Genomic DNA, 22,678 nt, shown 5'->3' with positions numbered 1-22,678 from the left:
AGTTTATGGACGTGAAGACTGCTACTGCTTTAGCTTACAAGCTAACGACATGCCCGGTGATGCTCAGTTAGTGCTTGCATTAGCTACTAGCATTAGAAGTTGGTTTAAGTTAGCTAATTAGCGCTGATGAAAACAAAAACAAAACTAATTTGAGATATAACGTGTATATTTGTGTAGTCTTATCTGTCATAAACAAGAGATTAGGCGTTACGGTGCGCGTTTGTGTCGCGGTGCTAGACGGTCTGAGGCTCCATTCTCCACGTAATTAGTCGTTTATTTAACCAGCACTATTACTCTGAAGCTGTTTAATCAAGGTAAAAAAAAAAGAACCATAAGGAAAATATCCTGCATAGTTCCTCTGTAGCCTCTTTGATCAGAGCTGCGCCCCCAGTAGCGGGCGCACCGCTGCTGGGGGCCCTATAAGAGTTATTATTATTTGCCTGCAGTCATTTGCTTGAGATTAGGCGCACAAGTGTGGTTTGCATGGGTCCAGAGTCAGACCAGGGATCTATTATAATACATCCATGGTCCAGACTGGCTTTTTGTTTGTTGTGGATGCTGACCCAAGCTCAGACTTTAAGAAGAAGTTAGTTTACTTTGAAGGCATTCTGTAAAATCGTGGAAAGTACCCATGTCTGTAACATTTACTATCTTTTTTCTCACTCAGGGCCAATTAAGGGACATCATCAACACGGCACAAAATCTGGTGTTGATGTTAAGTAACAATGTCCCAGCGAATGTCAGGCCAGTCAGTCAGAGAACTTCAGGAGAAGCTGCTGTTGGACAGGGAGTGCAGTCAGTTCCAACAGCGAGGCAGCCTCAGCAGGCAGTGCAACAATTTACAAGATCTCAGAACAATGGACTGTCAGTGAAACAAGAAATGGCACGGTAGGGTACATGCCATGGGTCATTTATTGCACTCCCAGTTTAGGCACATTTGGCCAAAATGGGTCCCTGATTCTGATTCAATCAGAGGGCAGTGAAACAGCTGGAGATTTTTTAATTTTATAATTTATTTTCTGGAGCTTCAGACCATCACCATATTAACTATTGCATAAAACAAATTAAACAAATCTACATACTGTAAGCTAACATAATCACTTAGTCTTCTAAGTTAGTTTGCTTTTTGTTGTTGATGGAATATAAAAGAGAGAATAATACTATGCCATCTTTTTAGGTCTTTTCCAGGATTCTTTCAAAAAGAGGCAAGAGGCAAAAGGCGTTTTGCACCATATAGGATGAAAGAATCTGGGAAGAGCTTTTTGGTGAACTTTTTTCTTCTTGAAAAACAATATGAAAAAACACCAAAAGGAGAAGAGGAACTGCCACTCATGCTGGCTGGCCTTGGAAAACGTTCACTATCCATATCTGAAAATGTGACACATTCAGAGGTACACTGCCATTGCCTTGTGTCAAGTCATGTCTCAAGAGAAAAACACCCATCTTAGAATTAATCTTGACACATGATTTAATTAATATTTGCATGATGAAATACACAGTAGTTCATAAATACGACTCATTGCATTAATGCTTTAACTATTGTTTTGTCTCTTCAGTTTTCAGATTTGCTTTTGAGTGCATACCCAAGACTGGCAAATATCTGCGGTGGCTGGATGCTGCACAAGTCCACAGGTATGTGGCGTATACACTGGATTAATGTTGTTTCAAAATAGCTACTCTATATTCAGGTTTGCTTAGTATCCAAAACTTTTCAAATTTAGGTGGGGGTGGGCGGCGGAGCTTGGTTGTCATCCCTCCAGATCTACATGGTTACACTGGCCAGCAGCTGAAAGCAGTGAGCGGGAATGGGAAATACACATTGTACATCTCTCCTCTACAAGAAGAACTTGATACAATTCCATTACCACCCGAAGCAAAGGAGTTTGAGAACATGCCCAAAGCCCAGTGTACAACCTGCAAGAAAATGATTCCTCTTCAGATTCTTCCAGTACACATCAAGGAATGCAGGACAGAATTTGTAGATTTGTCCTCTTCTGCTGAAGAGGTATGTCAACGTTGAGTCTTTTAGGCTTTATTTCACAGCTGTTTATATTGGAAAATGAGATATTATTCTGTATTATGCTCTGAACACTTGCGTATTACTGCTTTTCTCCCCCAGGAAAGCTGCAACGAAGCACATGAAGATGAATCCCCAGATTCCATTTGTGACCAGACGGGCAAGGTGAAATTGTTTGTGCCTTCCTGGTAAATCAAGATATTAATCTCTGGGATAATGTAAGTCTTTATTCACATGCCTTGTGAATTCTTTTTTTAAGACAGCAGAGTGTCCTGTGTGCAACAATGCATTTCAAGTTGACATGATTGAGATCCATGCAGCCACATGCGGATTGCGGTAATATTAATGATTTTAGTGCATTTTTTCATGTATATCTTCATTTGACAAATGACATGTAAGAGGATTGCCTTGCAAAATGTTATAGATATGCAAGTGTTTCTGTCAAGATAAGCTGTTTTCTTTGTGTGTGCAGACCCTCAAAAAATGATGGCCATGAGTCAAGTGGATCAGTACCAGTCAGTCAAATCAGTACCTTTCAAAGGTAATATTGTACATTAGGTAATCATGGTGGCATATCATGTCATCTGGATAATACACACTTTAAAGAGATACTGCAGTATCAATCATCTTTTTCCATTTGAAAAGCTTTATATGTGTGGAGTGTGATCACAGAGAAATGTGGTAATCATACCTTGCTCTTGTCTTGACTTACATGAGGCCTGCTTTCACCTCTTAGAATTTCACCAGTACAGGAGGTGTGGCAATTGTTGTACCATGCCACACCCCAACAACCACCTGGAATAATTGTAACAAACAGCTATGAAATTATACAGACAGTATAACCATGTCTAATTTTGTTTGTTATTCAAATGCTCAGTGTTGAACAAGAAATATATAAGTAAATAAAGCATTCAGAAAAGACATGTTGGTGTCTATATTAATGTTTAATTTTTGTCTTTTGTTTTTAATTCCAGTGCTGAGGAAATCTTGGATTGGGTCGCTTTACAAGTTGTAGAATCAGACACATTTTCCATCTGTGTTTCGAGAACTGACCTCTTCAGCAGAGGCATGCAACAATGGCAGCGGCAGAAGAAGACATCGCCCAAATGTAGACTTAAGGTCAGATTCTTTGGCGAGGCAGGCATCGATACTGGGGCCCTGAGCAGAGAATTCCTCACAGGTATAAATGTTTGTCTATTTTTCATTTCACAATAAGAGGACATTTGTGCACATCATATTCTTACAAGGCCAGATGCAGGATAAAAGATAATCAAGAACAAAAGGAAAGGAATTATCCGCACACTGGATATAGCTCTAAGAGTTATAATAAGAGGATAATTTCTTCTCCTTCAACATCAACAGGGGGTCTCTGGTGGTGTAGTGGGCTCAAATACTAATTAAATGGGGGGGGGGGGGGGGGGGGGGGGGTACTGTTTTTGCTGTTTTGCAGAGATGCTAGCAGAGATTGAAAACAGACTCTTTGTTGGAGGGTCAGATAAGAAAGGGAAGAATCCTGTTTATTGTCTCAACAGTTTGGACTCTAACTACTTCAGGTGTGTAATGAAATTCATTGTGTTTTCTTTTACTGTAGCATATTAATTGCAATGCTAGTTAACCCTGTTTTATATAATTGTAAATAAATTCAGGCAGTTTATATGCGGTGTTGTTGTATTTTGTTTAGGAGTGCAGGAGAGGTCATGGCAGCTAGCCTGGCACAAGGAGGACCTTGTCCTAAGTTCATGCGTGAGTGGTGCTTCAGATACCTCTGCTCCGGTGACTCTGACAGCATTCTAGTGTCTCCCAGTGATGTAACAGATTTAGAACTATCACAGCTTATTGAGAGGGTAAATTCAATTTTATTAAAGTTAATAATTGCATTAACATCATTATGAAATGGCTTGCATAATTACTTTTTTGGTTTGTTTCTTTTACAGAACAATGATACAATGCAAATTAATTTCACTTGACACCTACTCTGTTTTCAGATAAACAGCGCCAGTAAGGACAACATCAATGACCTAATTGATGATATTGTGACCTGCGGATACACCGGACCCGTGTCCATGGAAAAACGAGACAGCATGATAAGGTATGTTGGTGACATTTTTGTTTTTCATTAAGGCAAGGGTGTATTGTACAAGAATGTGACTTGAATAAGGCTACTTGTTTGGTCATGTCTAAAACATGGATTACAAGTAATATGGCATTGGTTTCATGCAAAGCTGTGTTGTTCTTCACATGTCACCAAATAATATATATATTTTTTTAAATAGTAGTTTTGTTCCCCCCAACCCACCCTCTACGTCCAACAGGTATACTACAACAGTATATTGTCCTGATGAAACATTTTGTCCATTAGAACTGTCATACTTCACTCCACCATGAGAGTCCTCCCAATGCTTGACCAGCTGAGAAAAGGCCTGCAGGTGTATGACCTCCCGAAAGTCATGAAGAGTCATGAAGACCTCTGCCAAACGCTGTTTATTCCAGGGGAAGATGATGAGGTAAATTTTTACATTTTAGACTGCTTTTAATTTTGCATGAATGTCTTTTGCAAGAATTACAATGTTTATGCAGACTGAATGCTCTCTTCTTCTTAAAGGCGGATGCAGCCTTCGTTCTGGAGAGCAGCTGTCCTGTCTACAGTGAAACTGGTTCTGCCAAGCACCAAAAGGAAGTAAACATCATGAACTTTCTCCAGGACTACCTCCAGGAAATTGAGGATTCTGGTATGTTTTAGCCAAGATAGGGTAATAATGAGGTTAACTTTTTCTGTTATCCTGCAGTACATTTTATATAGTGCAGTGTAAATGGTTAATCGATTGAAACTATACAACCCAATAAATCTAAGCGTTTGTGGAAACTTGATGTCACTATTTAAAATGAATGTAACTGATGAAATGTAATATTGTTATTATTGCTTTCATATGGATGACTTGTATAGTTATATTGACTAACAGCTATACTGAATAACAGGGTGTCTGAACTTTTGCCACAACATTGCCCGTCATCCAGTCAGAACAAATGCAGCTTTGGTTAAAATCTCTATGTAGTTTCTACTTTGATTTATCAAATGTTCTTATACTGAAAAAAAAGTAAATGTGATTTATATATGTAAGGGATTTTACCAACTTGAAAACTAAAATGTATTGTTTTCAATCCAGACTAACATTGTCTTAATCTCTTCATTAAGGACATGAGGGCCCCAGCAACAAAAGCATCTGTCCAGAAGGCTTGACTGTTGGACGAATAATGCAGTGGGTCACTGGACAACGACACAAGCCAGTTCTCCCAAGCGAGAAGAAGGACTTTGGGATAAACATAAAATTCAAACATGACTGTGACACAAAACACACACTTTGTTTTCCGACTGTAAGTGCGTGCAGTCGCACTGTCACATTCCCTTCAGCTCACTTGGGAACATACAGTGAATTCAAAAACATAATGACACAGGCCATTTGCCATGGGCAAACCTTTGATAAGGTGTAGCCACTCAGAAGGAAAACAACCGTAACTGCAACAGGTCAGCTCATATGTTTTATTATTTTATTTTATCATTTGATGTGACAGCTTAATGTTTCAGTTATCTTTTTTGTTACTGTTACAGAACCATTGCTTTTGTATTGGTTGATGGTTGACTCCAAAGTTGGTTTTTACCTCCATGTACTCTTCAGAATACCCAGTCATTTTTTTGTTTTTGGGTCAAGTTGGAAAAGTCACAAATTTAATTCTGATGACTCTTGTGGAGATTTCATGGGAAAGTTTTCAATAAAAATGTTTGGGACTCCTGTCTCATGTTAAATTGAACAGGTGTCAGGCATGCCTTTTTTTTTAAACAAGTGCACTGACCTCTATACAATCACATCTTTGCAAGGTCGTGTCAGGCATTTCTCATGTTTCCATTAGACTTTCAATACACTGAACCATTGTTATGTAAATGTCTCTGCCAAATGATTCTGATGAGGCCAAGGGATTTATCATGGACCGTACAGTTTCCATAATATCTGGAGTCAGAGGGCACTCAATTTCCTGGACCTGAACTCCATATGGCTCCTCCTGTACAGCATCAAACATCTCCCAGTCTGTTCCAAATAGCTCTGTGTTCTGGAAAAAAAACAAAACGTTTTAATGTTATTTTGAATGAAATAGCATTATAGCCTGATAGAATAACTGCCTGAGTCATAATGAATCTGCAGTGTTAGGGGAACTAGGTAGATATCATAATTTAGTCAAAATATGATAGGCAATAAAGTTATAAGGCTAATGATTGAGAAATATTTTAACAATATACCAAAGCACACACTGACATACACAGGCACAGTGCAGTGACAACAGAAAACATTAAACCAGAGAATAAAATGTGTTTAATGTTCAATCAGAACATTGAGTACATCTACTGTATTATAAATCTTGCTTTGCTTACTTGCTTTATTTGTGTGATCACATCAATGAAGTATCACACACACACTTACTTGTAATTATTTTTTTTAAAGAACTTGCTCCTGAATTTTAACCTCATACTCCTTCCACACTGTTGAAGATATTGACCCCATTCAAATAACAATAAAAAAATCAATTGTATACCTAACCTCCACATATTCAGGTTCAAAACCGGTCAACTGCACTTCACCTTTGTAAACAGCACCTCGAGTTTGAGCTTCAACAAACCTGCAAATCTTCATACGGGTCACAAGGGTTCTTCATGTGGCCCAAAACCCAGAGCTGGTTTGGGGAGAGTCCACCTTCAGACCGTAAAGGATGGTTGTCCCAGCCTTCTGTGAAGGTGTGAAGGGCCTCTGCCAGACGTGGAAGGAAGACATAGTGTACACAAAACAGATGAACAACATCTGCCAAATGCAACAGGCCATCTTCCTCGAGACTGTGAAGAACTTCATAGTAAAGGTGTGTCACGCCGGTCCAGACATCTCGCCACAGGCGCTCTATTCTAGATCAGAAACAGGAATTATTCAGCTGAAAAGTAATAATTGATATTGTCTGACTGAAAATACTTTACAACAATAATTTCCCATTTTACATCTTAAAATTGATATAAATTATTTGAATTGTTTATTGTAACCTTTGATTATGTACGCTGCGCCCAGCTATGAAGCTCCCTCTTCCAGCGCCTTTAACAGTGAACATGGTTTCAGCAATTGAGACATTTTCAACACCTTCATCGCCCCTGACCCTTGAAAATACATGGAAGAAATGTTCAGCCATATTCATCACAACAAAATATTCCATCAAAAATTACTGAAATGAGTAATTAGGACAATGAAACAATAGCCCAAGTTCATATCATTGTTTACCTGGAAGGCCAGCCATAGTTTTCCACTGCCTTCAGAAAAAATGAATGAGCAGTGTTTGAGCGGTTATTTGTTGCAGGTTCCAGATAGAAAATCTGTGTAGAAAGACAGTGTTTGAAACTGCAGAGGCAAAATATTAAGGCCTACAACACATAACATCAGTAATCTTCATTTAAAATGTTTATTCCCTGCTCTTCTCCTCCTGTACCTCTGCCTTGGTCTCCTCCCATCCTGCTACTCTTGACCTCTCTTTAAACTCCTCCCTTTCTTCTCATTATCTTCTTCTCCTCCCCTCCCTCCTCCCATCATATTTTTTCTCCATATGATTGGCCAGTCAGTATTGCTCCCTAAGATTGCCAGTTGGGTCCATCTACTTAAAGTGATGGAGTAAAATATGATCAAATTCATTGTATGAACCATGATGTAGTTTATGACATGTACAGAGATAATAAAGCACTGTTAAAAAAAAAAAAAAAAGGTGACAAACCTTTCTTGAGTACCCATCTATCGCACCAAATATGACGATGTTGTACCTTCAAAACAAAATATGAAATTACAATGAGCAGTCACTCCCCCCAATAAATAAAAATGTGAATAAATCTTAAATAGGTCGTACCGTATGAGCTTATGATTGGTGTCCACATGGACTAATGACAAAGGCCCCTGCACAAAGTATTTCCTTCTCACTATGCACCCCAACCGTGTCATTCTCTCCAAAACTCCTGGAGCATCAACTCTGTGCATGGACTCTTTGATCCGATCCCACTGGACCCTATGCCCATCAGCTTGCAGATAGCCTTTTACCATTCGATATCCCGCATTTGGGATCCGCCTTTTGATGGACTGGACAGCATTATCCAATTCACTGTCAGTTAGGCTGCTGTATGTAGACCGCGTGGACAAGCCAAGTTCACGCATACGCCTGAAGATTGTGCTTTGGCTGACACCCAACAGATTTGCAATGCAAGACACTGGTAAGGGGACGTCGATGAGCCGGGACAGAAGCTCCTCAGAAAAAACGAACTTTGGTCGGCCTCGTTCTCCAGCTCTAATGAAAGCACAGGGACTCTCTTGGGAAACAGCTGCGTGGATCTTATTTTGCAGGGATAAAAGACACTCCACAATTTCAGCTGGGATGTTTAAAGTACTAGATGCAGCCGTCACAATGAATGCTTCTTGATTTACAATGTATTGTAAATAGTCCAAATTCAAGTGTGGTTGATTCAACACATCTGTCATCCTTGATTTCAGGCGTTCCAATAACCGAGCAGCTACTGGTCCCTGTAAACAACAAGTTTGATGTATTAAATGCCACTGTTAACATAGTCATTTACCAACATACAGTAATCTATCAATTCCACATAGGCTGGACAGACATTCAAAATAATTTTGTATTTTAGCAAAATAATATATATGCCAATCATTAGCATGCAAGTTAATACAACAAAAATCAATTATATTATTAATTAGGATTATTATTACTACAGTCTGGACCCATGCAAACCACACTTGTGCGCCTAATCTCAAGCAAATGACTGCAGGCAAATAATAATAACTCTTATAGGGCCCCCAGCAGCGGTGCGCCCGCTACTGGGGGCGCAGCTCTGATCAAAGAGGCTACAGAGGAACTATGCAGGATATTTTCCTTATGGTTCTTTTTTTTTTACCTTGATTAAACAGCTTCAGAGTAATAGTGCTGGTTAAATAAATGACTAATTACGTGGAGAATGGAGCCTCAGACCGTCTAGCACCGCGACACAAACGCGCACCGTAACGCCTAATCTCTTGTTTATGACAGATAAGACTACACAAATATACACGTTATATCTCAAATTAGTTTTGTTTTTGTTTTCATCAGCGCTAATTAGCTAACTTAAACCAACTTCTAATGCTAGTAGCTAATGCAAGCACTAACTGAGCATCACCGGGCATGTCGTTAGCTTGTAAGCTAAAGCAGTAGCAGTCTTCACGTCCATAAACTGTATATGATTTAAAACAGTACAATTTCATGAAATAAATAACTAAATAAAAATAAATGAATGTTGGATGTGTTATTTACTTTACCTGTGATGCTGCTTCCCCTGAGTTACCCGCGGTGTCCATCGGTGCACTGCTGTTGTCAGCCATCCTCGGCTTCGGCGCATCACTCGGGGTTCGATTACTTTCCCCTGTGACCTGCCTGTGACCTGCTGTGACGTCATTTCAACACTTTTTCTACTCGTACCCACAAACTTGAATTCGTGTTCACAGTGAAGACTTCGTAGTCGTAGAAATTAGAGTTGTATTCACAAGACTTTGCACTCACAGCTTTTAGATTCATACTCACATAAAAACAATCCTAACCCGAACAATTTCTCAGACTCATGTGTATGACAGCAGAATTTTGGGTACAACTTTTTTATTTACATACAAATGTTTATCATTACGAGTACGAATGGTTAGAATCATGGACACATCTTTTTGGAAGCTCTCTTACTCCATAAGAAAGAACCAAGACCTGTGGACTCACTGAGCTAAGCCAGCATAGCACTTTATGTTTAGTAGTTAACCCTTACCATTGGTCCATCTTAACTTTTAGTTAACATCATTCTACTTTTCACGGCATGAAATTTTACCACATGTAATGTTATGTGCACTTGATGTTCTTATATGTACTGTCTGAGCAGTGCACTAGAAAGACAAATATTGCCTGCATTAATAAATAAACAATAAAGTTTTGAAATCCTTCAATTTGAAAACACTTGCTTCAGCACAACACAGAAGTTACACACAGAACCTTTCAGGTACCCCGTGGACTATTTCTCGCAAACAAATTCATGTTTACATTCACTGCTTCTGACTAAACTGCTTAATGTGTATCAGTGAACATGCTGAATGCATTTCCCTGTTGATAACACATTTGTAACCCCTTTTTTTAATATTTGAAATGTTTATTGTTTACATCCAAATTTGCTGTTAGTAGGAATATGTATTCCATTCATATTCTCAATCATTATTTGAAAACTCTGCATCTGTATTATTTTAACCAACAGGAACAACTTAATAATGAAATGAACAAAACTGAAACAAGGCTACTGTCGAGTGTCAGCATATCAAATTGTGTGGAATATGAAAAATGACCATAACAAAATATAGTTTTGAATGAGAAATAGAAAATCACACTGCCTTGGATTTTTATCTCTTTAAGTTAAGATGGATCTCCCCATGCTCTCAATTAAACAAAGTATGAAATAAATATTATTCATTCAACGGTTCCCTAACATTAACATTAACATAAAATGAAAATGTAATGCCACAAGGTGCACAACAACATCCACACAAAGTTGAATATAATATACATCAACATTTTGGATTAAATAGAAGAGGATGAACTTATTAAATAACAAATAAATAGATAGACCTTTGGCTAAACAATTTTTACAGGCAAATCAAGTTAAATCTGCTAAAATGCCACTCTATTATTTTCATATTTTGTCCAAGCATTCCGTAAAGTGCAGAGCAACATAGATACAAAAAAACATCTAAAAATAGAATTAAAGGGGAATTGCCGTTTTTTACAACCTGGACCTTATTTCTAGCATAAAATACGATCATTTACTCACCCAGATAACTTTGGTGTCATTTGGAGTCGTTCGGACGAAATTAGATCCAGTGGAGCGCCGCGTTTATAATGCGAGTGATTGGGGCACCGAAGCGCAGCCTCTATATAACGCATTATCTGCCGCGAAACTAGTTCATTTCACCAATATTTTGTTATGATACGCTAGTGCTTTTCCCCTCTGAGTCCGGGGTCTGTAGGTTGACCTACTAACCTCTGACCTGGATGATGTCATCTCTCTTGTGAAACAGACATTTATTGAGACATTTAGACGCGTATCTCCTGGCCTCAAATCCCACTCTGAGCAACAGAGGCATTCCTCCTCTGTTGTCATAGATGAACATTGTCCACAAGAACACCACCAGTTACCATCTACTCGCGGACGTGCAGCTGTTTGTTGTTCTTTGGCCAGCTGTTCCTCTCTCTGCCTCCACATCCTCATTTCAACGAGCTCCTCATCCGTGTACTCTGGCTCAAAACGGTAAGGACGTCCATCATAAACAAAGTCATCGTCCACCACCTCAGAAACAGAAAAATATTCAGCCATGTTGCAAAAAACTAGCAGTAGCAAACTATAGGTAAACAAGCCGGCTGTCGTGGGTGCGCGCGACGCTCAGAGATGACATCATCCAGGTCAGAGGTTAGTAGGTCAACCTACAGACCCCGGATGTTGATAACAGGCAACCCCGGACTCAGAGGGGAATAGCACTAGCGTATCATAACAAAATATCGGTGAAATGAACTAGTTTCGCGGCAGATAATACGTTATATAGAGGCTGCGCTTCGGTGCCCCAATCACTCGCATTATATGGATATACGCGGCGCTCCACTGGATCTAATTTCGTCCGAATGACTCCAAATGACACCAAAGTTATCTGGGTGAGTAAATGATCGTATTTTATGCTAGAAATAAGGTCCAGGTTGTAAAAAACGGCAATTTCCCTTTAAATAAGATTAGAATAAGCCTGCCTTGCAAATAAATAAAAAATAAATAAAAATCAGAATCAAATAGGCTGTCAGAAAATGACCTTACCTTGTTAAGCCTATCCACCTTTAGGCTAAACAAGTTGCCAAAGACTGAAAAAGCTAAAAACTAAAAGGTTAAGGCGAGCTGTGTTGTCTTTGAAGTGTTTTGTTTTTCCCTTGGACGTGCACAAGTAGGTTTTGGTGGAAAGAAAGAAAATACTGCTTTTGCTTTAATATGATTGAAATTGATAGCTCATTTCGATTGATATTTGATTTAAAATCAAAATTGTGACACTCATAGTTCCTACAGGTTCTGTGCCACCCATGAGAACAGCAAGAGATACCAAGTCACTCCTCAAATTGGTTCAATGTTAAAATATCCCCCCCCACCCCCAAGAAAAATCGACCTCAGAGGAGCACTTGAGTTGTTTATTAAGGTCTAACTGTAAGAGTGAAGAGTGATTCACTGTAAGAATGAATGTTATCACCATTATACATCACAAATTGTAAATGTTCTAATGTGCATTCAGCACACTCAGACTGCCGGCTGTAGCTCAGGAGGTAGAGCGGGTCCTCAAGTAATAGGAGGGTTGCTGGTTCGAATCCCTGGCTCCCCCAGCTGTCGAAGTGTCATTGAGCAAGATACTGAATCCCAAATTGCTCCTGATGAGCAGTTGGCACCTTGCATGCCATCAGTGTATGAATGTGTGTGTGAATGGGTGAATGTGACAAGTGTTATAAAACGCTTTGAGCGGTCAGTAGACTGGAAAAGCGCTATAGAAATGCAAGTCCATTTACCAGACCAACTGATCCAGATGTACTCATATAATGGCTCAAACATGTCCTTGTTTAACCATGTTTGGTCTGTCATCCTATTCTTTCCTTTCCAGACCTCTCAGGAGTTTCTGGCCCAGCTGATGTCTAAACTCGGGGGTAAAAATCCAGAGGAGACAGGTGGTTTCCAAGAGGCCCCGCTGGCCTACGATGCTGTATGGGCTCTAGCCCTGGCCCTCAACAAGACTGTGGGGCCCCTGAAGACCAAGGGTCACCGGCTAGAAGATTTCAACTACAACAACCGAGATATCACCTCTGAGATCTATCGCGCCCTGAACACCAGCTCCTTCGAAGGAGTTTCAGTAAGTACAAAATCTGGAGGAGGATGTGCAGAAAGTGAGAAAGGGTAGAGTGTTCTAGATTGTAATGAGAGAGAGAGAGAGAGAGAGAGGTATTGAGATCTGTAAGGAATGGAGGGGCATGCTACAAAATTAAAATGTGCCTTTTTCCTTCAGGGCCACGTTGTATTTGACGCTCAAGGTTCTCGAATGGCCTGGACTCTGATAGAACAGCTTCAAGGTATGCCACAGCACGTCCCTGCTTTAAAATGAAAATAGTTTTCATAATCAGCTTGTGATCTTGTCCTTTCCATTAAACTGTAAATATAAACAAACTGATCATAACAAATGTTTACAATTCACTCATTTTGTGGCTTCTCTGCCTCAATTCTACTCTTCTTCTTCTACTGAAACAACATTGATGTGCTTTCTAGCACACTCCTATCCATAAATGAAAGATGGCATAACAACTCAATTAGGCCTCATTTCAAGATCAAACATGTTGGAACATGTTGGCAAGCCATTTTAAAGGCTGCCAAATGTGGACTTAAAGGAATAGTTCACTCTAGAACGGAATTCAGTCATTATCAGAATCAGAATCAGAAACAGATTTATTGCCAAGAAGGATTTTTCACCAACAAGGAATTTGTCTAGGTGAATTATTATCGACTCACCCTCATGCTGATGAGAAGTCCGGTGTAGTTTCTATCGTGAGTCGATAATGACTGAATTTCGTTCTAGAGTGAACTATTCCTTTAATGGGATATTTTTTTAAGTTTATGATACTCTTATCAACATGGCAGTTTACAAATATGCTTACTTTATGCAAATGTATGTTTATTATTATTGCAACAATCCAAAACAATGACAAATACTGTCTAGAATATTCTCCAGCATAACCTCAAAGGTACTGCATGCTCAAAATACAGTATATGCTCAAAGCATAACATGGCAAAAAGAGTAACCAACCTCTTTTTTATACTCATACAAAAGTAACTTTTTTACTCTTTTATTCAATCATACTTCATGCATGTCAGTATTTACTTCAGACCCACAAGCCACTTTTATCTCTCAAATCACTTTATAACTACTTTTCAGGTTCTTTAGAGAAAATGGACACTGCTTGCTGCACAGACCTTGGTGTGACTGTGTATGAACAAAAATGGCAAGATGTCTCTCACCTCTTTGCTGTGGCTGCTGCACAGTGTCACCCAGGCCCAGCCACAGCAGCAGACATCTTCTCCCCTCTGATCAAATTCTGTCCAATCTTGTTGTGATGCCAATTTATATTGTTGAGAAAGTATTCTTCAAGAAAAATGCAGACTGTAGCTTGTGTGTTCGATTGAGTTTAATTGCAACAGAACTGAAAGTATGAGTGTATATCCTCTTTATAGAGAATCAAACAATTATGATATGATTACAGGAAGACATCTGTTTCCTGGTTATGTCCTCTAAGCACACACCTTTTTCCTGTTATGAAACCAAAATGTCCCAATTAAAAGGAAATAACAAGAGTAAGAACTGAACATGAATTTCGTCTCAATAATATATCCATACACTATGTCCCCAGTATAGTCAGTAATGCATATACGCAATAACTCAAGCCCAACAAGCAACAACAGATGGGCATATTGACCTGAATGTAACATTCCTTAGCAATACTAACAGTAGTTCCATTCACATTGCCCTTTGAGTGCAGGGATCCTGCAGCAATTATCTGCATCCTCCTCTGTGTGAAAGTCTCAGATGCGGGGAGGAGTGAAATTTCGCATGAATGGATAACCTGGAGTTGTGGAGCGGGGGTGTGTCGATCTGACAGTCTGATAACTAAACAGGTCCTTCACTCATCAAAATAAAGAGAAATGTCCCACAAAGCAACGTTACAGGACCAAACAACAGTAACGTAGTAGCTGGTAGTGTCTTTGGCAAGTTATATGAGGAAAAAAATACCACAGTTATACATGGAGAAGTGTCTGTCCTCCTGTCTGTCATCCTGTCTGTCTTCCTGTCTGTCCTACCGACTCTTCATCACATTTCTGCCAGAAAAACAGCGTCTGTCTGTAACTCACCATGTGTTTGTCTCCTTCCACTATTGTGTTGTTGTAGTTATTGTCAGAGTCAGACAGCATCCTGTTTACTGATGGCGATTATGTAATTATGTCATTTAGAGCTAAAAACGTAACTTTGTCACTTTCCAGGATGTTTGGTGGGTCAGGATCTCAATCACAACACATTATAACAGCATTCATGTGATTATAAACAGTCAGCAGGTACATGTTTAGATTAACAGGTGGACACCGGGGGATACACGTTGAAAAAAACACACAGATGTCATCATTATGACGTGTACCGTCATGCCACTTTTGGATCCGCAGCGCCGGCATGCTGTATGAATTAACACACTGGCGCGGCTTTATGCCGGAGCTACTTGGTTCTGTGTGAACAAACAAAGGCAGAGAATTGGCGAACCTCCGCTGCGGAGATAATGCGGAGTATCTGTGTGAAAAGGGCTAGTGAGTGTCCAACTTTACACTTGTAAAGGTTAACTTAACAATGTTAGATCTACATTTGTTTTCTTTTCTGCATTCCCTACAGTTCCCTTTCCTTTTTTTTTTTTTTTTTTTTTTTTGCTTCTTGTTTTTGTTTTGTCTTGTTTTGTCCTTGTTTTGTTTTGTTTGTTTTTGTTAGTTTGTCTGTTTATGTAGGCCACTTTACTTTTCAAATCACATGCTGGGATGTGAAAATGATAAATGTGCTGCCTGCTTTTTGAATTCCCATGATATTTTGTTTGGTCCTACTGTTTCATGATTTAAAGGTCCCATATTATGAAAAACACGTTTTCTCATATATAAACTGGTCCTCCCTGAGCCTACCAACTCCCAGAATGAGGAAAGCAAACGAGTCCTGCATCGTCTCTGCAGCCCACCCACTGGTAAAACGGGGCTCCTACAGGCTGTTCAGATTCAGCTCCTGTCGTTACATAACAACAGGAGTGATTTGCATAGGCCGGGCTCCTCTGCGTGAAAACACTCCCCCCTCTCCCCGGAGATATCCGAGAGGGGGGCGTTCATCCCCGAGGTGAAGGTTCGGTGTGTCCAGCGGTAAGATAGCAGTGTTTCGCAATGTCGTCGCTCAGAGCTAGACACGCAAATTGCTCTGTTGTTGGTTGTAAAAATCAACATAAGTGCCTATATTCTGTCCCAGCTACAGAAGAACAGAAGAGACAGTGGATGCGTTTCATTTTTAACGACAACGTGCCGGCTACGGTTCCTGTAAGTTTGTTTGTGTGTGCTAACCACTTCACATCGGACTGCTTCAGTAACGAGGGTCAGTACAAAGCTGGCTTTGCCTCGACACAGCTAAGTGTCTCCACGTTTTGATAGTATTTACAGTTGCCTACGAGTATGGTGAAGTCAGCTTGAAATTGGCTAACAATGTAACCTATTTCCGGCCGAGTACTTTTAATTTGAAGGGACAGAACGGAAGTGTGAGTGGTCTGAATGTTTTTGCTATGTTGTTCAAGGCGAGAGCGCTGAAGAATAAAGTGTGACCCGTTCAGTGAATGGAGTTTCTCGTCTCTTTATTTTCTTATATCTAAGTACAGGCGCAATCACACCCGCTCGGTTACATTGGTGGCAGCGGTGGGATTATCTTCTGCTTGGATGCCCACCGTGAGATAAGTGTATTGTGTAAAACAGACGAAGCAGTTCATGAAAGCTAGCTAAGCAAGTAGCCACTACTAGGGTCGTTAGGTTAGCTTTGCACAGTCTAGTTAGTCCTTGTCGCGACTCGCATGAGGACTTCGCCCTTCTTCTCATTGTCGTTATTAGTTTAGTTAAAGAGTGAAATCAGCATAAAGAAAGAAACAGCAAAGGAACAGCAAAATGTGGAAGTTTGAGGAGGACCCGCTGGGCTGCAGGGAGCGGCGCTGGGAAAGACCGTCTGCCAGCAACATAAAGATTGAACTTCCACCGCCTTTCGCGGGAGACAAAAAGCAAAGTTTCCCCTGCTGGGCCAGACAATATGAGGTTGCTGTAAAGGCGTTAGTGGATGGAAGTGACTATGACTATGAACTGGTCAGGATTTTGCCAACGCGACTGACCAAGGCTGCTTTTCTGCTATGGGATAGCCTGTCTGCAGCCGTTCAGGCCGACTACACTGCAGTAAAAGAGAAATTGCAGGAGGCATTTGGACAAAGACATTTTCTAGACTGTTTCAGAGCAAATATTTCTGCCTGCCTTCGTGCTCCAGGTGAGAGCTTGGATGTTTATGCAGTAGAATTAAGTAAGCTAGTTCAGGAAGCATTCCCAGGCTATGGTGACATAGCTAAGAGAGAAGAGAAGTTTCGTAGGTTCCTGGCAGGACTCGACCCAATCCTGAGAGCTAAATGTCACGAGCAAGGGGCTACTGATCTGGAGGAGGCCCTGGTCATTGCCAGTCGATGTGAGATGGCCCGTGAGGCTTTAAAGGTGGACTATGGTAACACTGTGGTACGCCAGACTCCAACTGGCAGTGGTGCGGCAGCAATGGTGCACTCTATATCTGATGGAGGGGGTTTGTACAGAACCATGGACAGACTTACAGAGGACATGAGAGAAATGAGAATGAAAATGAGACGAATGGTAGAGGAAAACAATAGACTGAAAACCAGCAACTGGAGAGATGAAGGAAAAATCCCTCACCCAGCGCGTGGAGGCCAGTGCCAGTGTATGTGTGGAGAACAAGGCTGCCAGTCGCGTCGCCCATGGGGTGACCAGAGGGGGCATTCCCCTGACCGTGGCTGGCGCGAACGAGAAGCAGAAGGAGGTCCCAGTTACCGGGCGTCCTACAGTGACCGGGCCCCCTCTCCAAATTGGTGGGGCCCTAGACCTGCCAGAGGCTCCTTTCATGATGACTCACAGCAAAGACGAGGGGTGCGTTTTCTTTCTCCCAAGAGGGAGGATTCAGCAAACCTGTCGGGAAAAGAGATATAGCTGATGTTGCGGCCCAAACACCAGCTACCGCACTTGGGGGCCCTTTGGAGTGGGAAATGCTGCCCATATCAACAGGTGACACCAAAATACATGACACCACAGAACTGCAGCATACTTCATATGTGAGGGGCAGCATTGAAGGGACTGAAATCAATATATTGGTGGACTCTGGAGTAACTGAGTCATTCATCAGTGCTGATTTCCGCATGTCCGTTCCAGCCCTAAATCCAAATTTCATTGCTGCACGTGCTGTGAATGGCCAGGTGCTTGACACATTGGGCACCATAACAGCCACCCTACATCTAGGGAATGACTCATGGCTGAAAGTATTTCATGTGCTTAGGGGGTTTACACAAACAGCACTATTGGGACTTGACTTTCTTATCACTAACCATGCACTCCTGGACTATGCTCGGGGCAAACTACAATTATGGGACACTGTAATTCCCCTTTTATGTAGCAAAGACTTGTTTCCAGAGTGTTGCAATGTGTCCATTACCACTGCCACAACACTGCCCCCCCTCAGCGAGATGCTGGTTCCAGTAAATGTGTCCCCAGCCGGGCTTATTGGCCAGCTCCCTGCCTTTGTGGGCTACTTGGCACCTAACCTCCAAAGCACATGTGGGTTTGTTGTGGCTCACACAGTGACATCAGTGAAAGATGGGGTCACCACTGCCCGCGTGTTAAACCCCACGGATCAGGACATTGTGCTCAGAGAGGGCATGCACCTGGGGGAGTTTTTCTCGGTGGATGAGTCCGAGCTTGTATCGCTCCCACAGATTGCAGCCGAGACAGTCTCTGCTATTTCACCTACTGAACTGCCCCCGTGTCACTAGAGGATTCGCCCGCTAATCAGCAACAGAAATCGCGACTGGGTGCTTTACTCATAAAACACAGGGAGATTTTCAGCACATCAAAAAAGGTTAGCTGATGGGGTGATTGAGGAAAGCAGCAGCCCCTGGGCCTCGCCGGTCGTCCTAGTGAAGAAGAGAAATGGTGAGTGGAGGTTTTGCATCGACTGTCGTCGCTTGAACAGTATAACCGTCAGAGACTCACATCCTCTCCCCAGGGTGGATGACACCTTGGACGCGTTAGCTGGCTCCATGTGGTTCAGCACCCTGGACTTCTCTAATGGTTACTGGCAGGTAGAGGTCGCTGAGGGGGACAGGGAGAAAACTGCCTTCACCACCGGCAGGGGCCTCTACCAGTGGCAGTCGATGCCTATGGGCCTCACTAACTCACCTGGAACGTTTCAGCGTATGATGGAACTAGTGCTCAGGGGGCTTCCCTGGCAGGTGTGCATGGTCTATCTTGATGATGTGCTGATCTACAGCCCCACCTTTGAGGATCACCTGTCCTCTCTATGTGAAGTTTTCTCCAGGATTCAGGCAGCAGGCCTCAGGCTAAACCCTAAAAAGTGTCATTTGGCCCAGGACCATGTAGTGTTCCTCGGCCATGTTGTGTCTCGCCACGGCCTGCAGCCGGACTCTCAAAACACCGACAAAGTCAGAACCTGGCCCACCCCTCAGAATCCAACCAAGGTGAGAGCATTTGTGGGCCTTTGCTCCTAGTGTTGGCCCTTGGCAGCTCTTTGGTGGAGTCTAAGCTGTGGTAAGTGGAAAGATAGACATGGAAACAAAATGCTTGTCATATTTTCCACATTAATGTGGCACCACTACATTTTAAAGGACAAGACATTTCATAGTAAGTAGGTGGTAATTACTAAGCATAATATTTGAAATTTATTTGAAATTACTCCCAAATCACCACAATAATTACCTCAAAATGCATTATAAAATTATTTAAAACATTAAACATTATTTAATAAAACTAATATTCTGCTATTTTCCATCAAGCCATACATAGCTGGTAATTTCTTTAATACATTTCCAGGAAACTTCCAACTGGTTTCTACTTAACTTCTGCTGATCATGACATTTTCATTCCCAACTAATTTCTATCTGAATTAAAGTTTCTCTGTTTTACTGAACTAAGACAAGCTTAAAATCCCATTCCACTGTATTTGGCATTTTTATGATATTTCATATGTTACTGACTCCTTTCCTGACAATGATGATAAGTGTGGTTTATCATCATTGTCAGGAAAGTGTCAAATATTATTTTTTTACAAAATCTTAATTTTGTGCTGAAAGTTAAAAAAAAAAAAATAAGTTGACTGTATTAGAATCTGGGAGTCATGTGTCATCCTCCAAGCTTGCCTTATATTGGATAAAAAAACATGCATGGCTCCTTTGAGGAATAAGGCAGTGTGTAGTGTGTGAGTGGTTGAGTGAGAGAAAGAGAGAGAGCGACAGAGGGAAAGTCTAGCAGAAAAGTTGTCTAGTAGCAGTAAATGTTCATTGGAGGTTACAGTTGACCATGAATGAAGTCTGCAGCTCCTCATTAACCAAGGAGAATTTATAGTATGTCTGAGTGACAGCTGTCGCCTTCCTTGCTAATACCCCTGCTGTCGCTAATCCATGCTAGTGATGTTGATCTTGCTACAACGGCAGTGTGGTTGCGATGGTAATAGGTTAAGTAGGACCATTCACCACATCTGTCGGTCTATTCTCAGTCCAGGTTCTAGCCATTTTTGCTTGGAGGCAGCTGAGCCCGGTTGAGCAGAGTGTTGTTGCCTGCTGTGACTAACCCTGTGATCCAAGGTCCAGGCAGACTTCTGTCAGCTAAAAGCGCCACTGGCTGCACCTCTAACTGAGCTACTTGCTAATGACAGCTAGTCAATTCAGCCAACAATAGTGACAGCAAAAAGTATAGTGAGCAGCAGTCAGTAGCCCTTTTCACACAGAGACGCCGCATTATCTCCGCAGCAGCGATTCGCCAATTCTCCGCCTTTCTTTGTTCACACAGAACCAAGCAGCTCCGGGGTAAAGACACACCAGTGTGTCAATTCGGTGCTGCGGATCCACAAAAGGCGCGACGGTACACGTCATGATGATGACGTCTGTGTGGTTTTTTCAACGTGTTTCCCCCGGTGTCCTCCTGTTAATCTAAACATGTACCCGCTGACTGTTAATGATCACATGAATGCTGTTATAATGTGTTGTGATTGAGATCCTGACCCACCAAACATCCTGGAAAGTGACAAAGTTACGTTTTTCGCTCTAAAATACATAATACATAATCGCCATCAGTAAACAGGATGCTGTCTGACTCTCACTCACGGGGAGGGATGCTGTTTTCTGGGGGAAAGTTCACTGAAGTCTCGGTCGGGAGGGCTGACCGTCACCATGAGACAGTAACTACAACAACACAATAGTGGAAGGAGACAAACACATGGTGAGTTAAAGTTTTTTGTCGGTGACAGATGCTGTTTTTTGGGCAGAAATGTGACGAAGAGTCAAAAGGACAGACAGGATGACAGACACCTCTCCAGGTATAACTGCGCTATTTATTTCTTTATAATTGTTGCCAAAGACACTACCAGCTACTACGTTACTGTTGTTTGGTCATGTAACGTTGCTTTGTGGGACATTTGTCTTTATTTTGTTGAGTGAAGGATCTGTTTAGTTGTCAGATTGTGAACACCATCAGACCGAGACGCCCATCTTATCCGTTCACACAGGTTCGGTTCGCCTCTGCTGCGCCTCTGATACTACCTCTGGAGACGTATCAGAGGCGCGGCGAAATTTCACCCCACGCTGCATCCGAAACTGTCACACATTGGAGGATGCGGAGAATTGGCGCAGGATATTCAATGACAACTTTATCAATTAACTCCTTGCTATATACACATTTCAGCTGAAGGATGGTTGTCCAGCCCTACCTGCTGGAATATTCAGCATTCAGAGTTGAAGATGTGAGAACCCAGTGTGACCCTCTTTCTCTGTCTCTCCCCGCCCCCACCCCACCCCTCTCTCTCTCTCTCTCTCTCTCTCTCTCTCTCTCTCTCTCTCTCTCTCCCTCTCTCTCACTCTCTCTCACACAGGAGGGAGCTATAAGAAGATTGGATACTACGATAGCACTAAAGGCAATCTGTCCTGGTATGGGAATGACAAGTGGATAGGTGAGGGACATTCATCATACTCAGCCCCTTTATTTTTCTCTTTATCATCGTCTGTTGCATTGCTTCTAACTTCCCTGCAGCCTCACCCTCTCTCCTTCTGATTCCTCCTTTATCCATGTGAGTTCTGCCTCCCTAAGCACTGATAAGATGTAGAACTATCAGTGGCAAATGCTCTGACTGTTGCACATCTGTGAAATAGAAAAAAAAAGTAAGTGATGCAAGGGTCAATGGCGGGGATGGAATGGGGTGGATAAGGGTCGACCTTCAGTTTATTTTGTTTGGTTGTATGTTTGTCTGACACAAGTGCTGTCTCAGAAAATGGATTTCCTGTAGTCTCGAAAATCGATTGAGTCAAGGTAGGTTGGAGAGAGGGGGGACTATTCCAGAACTAAACAAGGTGAGACATTTGCCCATTTTACACAGAGTGAGCAATACCACAGCAAAGGCCCTTCTTAATGCCGGTTTTGTTTTTTTACAATGAACAATACAATGGTGGAACTAGAATGGCACCGAGTAGATTGTATACCTCTGCCAAGGCCCAACAGTCCCCTGTAAGACTAATCAAAAAAAAAAAATACCTTGATTGCCCTGTATTGCTTCATGTACATTTAAAACCACCCAGAACTGCTTAACCATAATTTAAGATCATCAGATCTGCAACAGCCAACCACAGGACAACAAA

General features: G+C 41.6%; 2 protein-coding genes and 1 long non-coding RNA gene across 3 annotated transcripts in view; 2 read left to right on the top strand and 1 right to left on the bottom strand.

Moving 5' to 3' along the window:
* gabbr1b (gamma-aminobutyric acid (GABA) B receptor, 1b) overlaps positions 1 to 22,678 on the top strand; it is a 171,099-nt gene that overhangs the window by 67,604 nt on the left and 80,817 nt on the right. Inside the window, exons 7-9 of the mRNA XM_073463399.1 lie at positions 12,778 to 13,023; positions 13,177 to 13,240; positions 21,919 to 21,996. Coding sequence (XP_073319500.1) covers positions 12,778 to 13,023; positions 13,177 to 13,240; positions 21,919 to 21,996 — 388 coding nt within the window. The remainder of the gene's footprint in view (positions 1 to 12,777; positions 13,024 to 13,176; positions 13,241 to 21,918; positions 21,997 to 22,678) is intronic.
* LOC140993929 (G2/M phase-specific E3 ubiquitin-protein ligase-like) lies at positions 1,340 to 6,102 on the top strand. The gene is made up of 13 exons (XM_073463487.1): positions 1,340 to 1,391; positions 1,557 to 1,632; positions 1,722 to 2,005; positions 2,120 to 2,182; positions 2,277 to 2,353; positions 2,490 to 2,558; positions 2,992 to 3,197; positions 3,468 to 3,570; positions 3,699 to 3,861; positions 4,003 to 4,106; positions 4,377 to 4,521; positions 4,620 to 4,746; positions 5,211 to 6,102. The coding sequence occupies exons 2-13, from the start codon at positions 1,614 to 1,616 to the stop codon at positions 5,504 to 5,506; spliced, it is 1,656 nt and encodes a 551-aa protein (XP_073319588.1). The 5' UTR covers positions 1,340 to 1,391; positions 1,557 to 1,613; the 3' UTR covers positions 5,507 to 6,102.
* LOC140993463 (uncharacterized) lies at positions 7,101 to 7,853 on the bottom strand. Its single transcript, XR_012178669.1, has 3 exons — positions 7,811 to 7,853; positions 7,327 to 7,418; positions 7,101 to 7,205 (listed from the first exon to the last, which is right to left on the bottom strand). It is a non-coding gene; the product is annotated as an uncharacterized lncRNA (long non-coding RNA).

This window comes from Pagrus major, chromosome 3 (assembly GCF_040436345.1).
Source record: "Pagrus major chromosome 3, Pma_NU_1.0".
NCBI lineage: Eukaryota > Metazoa > Chordata > Actinopteri > Spariformes > Sparidae > Pagrus > Pagrus major.
The sequence above is the reverse complement of the archived record's forward strand: the minus strand, read 5'-3'. Positions and strand labels throughout refer to the sequence as shown.

What these genes read in the sequence shown, in the direction of transcription:
- LOC140993929 (XM_073463487.1), top strand. An exon ending in TGTCCTCTTCTGCTGAAGAG is followed by an intron (nt 2,006 to 2,119) that starts GTATGTCAACGT and finishes TTTCTCCCCCAG; the next exon opens with GAAAGCTGCAACGAAGCACA. An exon ending in TATCACAGCTTATTGAGAGG is followed by an intron (nt 3,862 to 4,002) that starts GTAAATTCAATT and finishes CTCTGTTTTCAG; the next exon opens with ATAAACAGCGCCAGTAAGGA.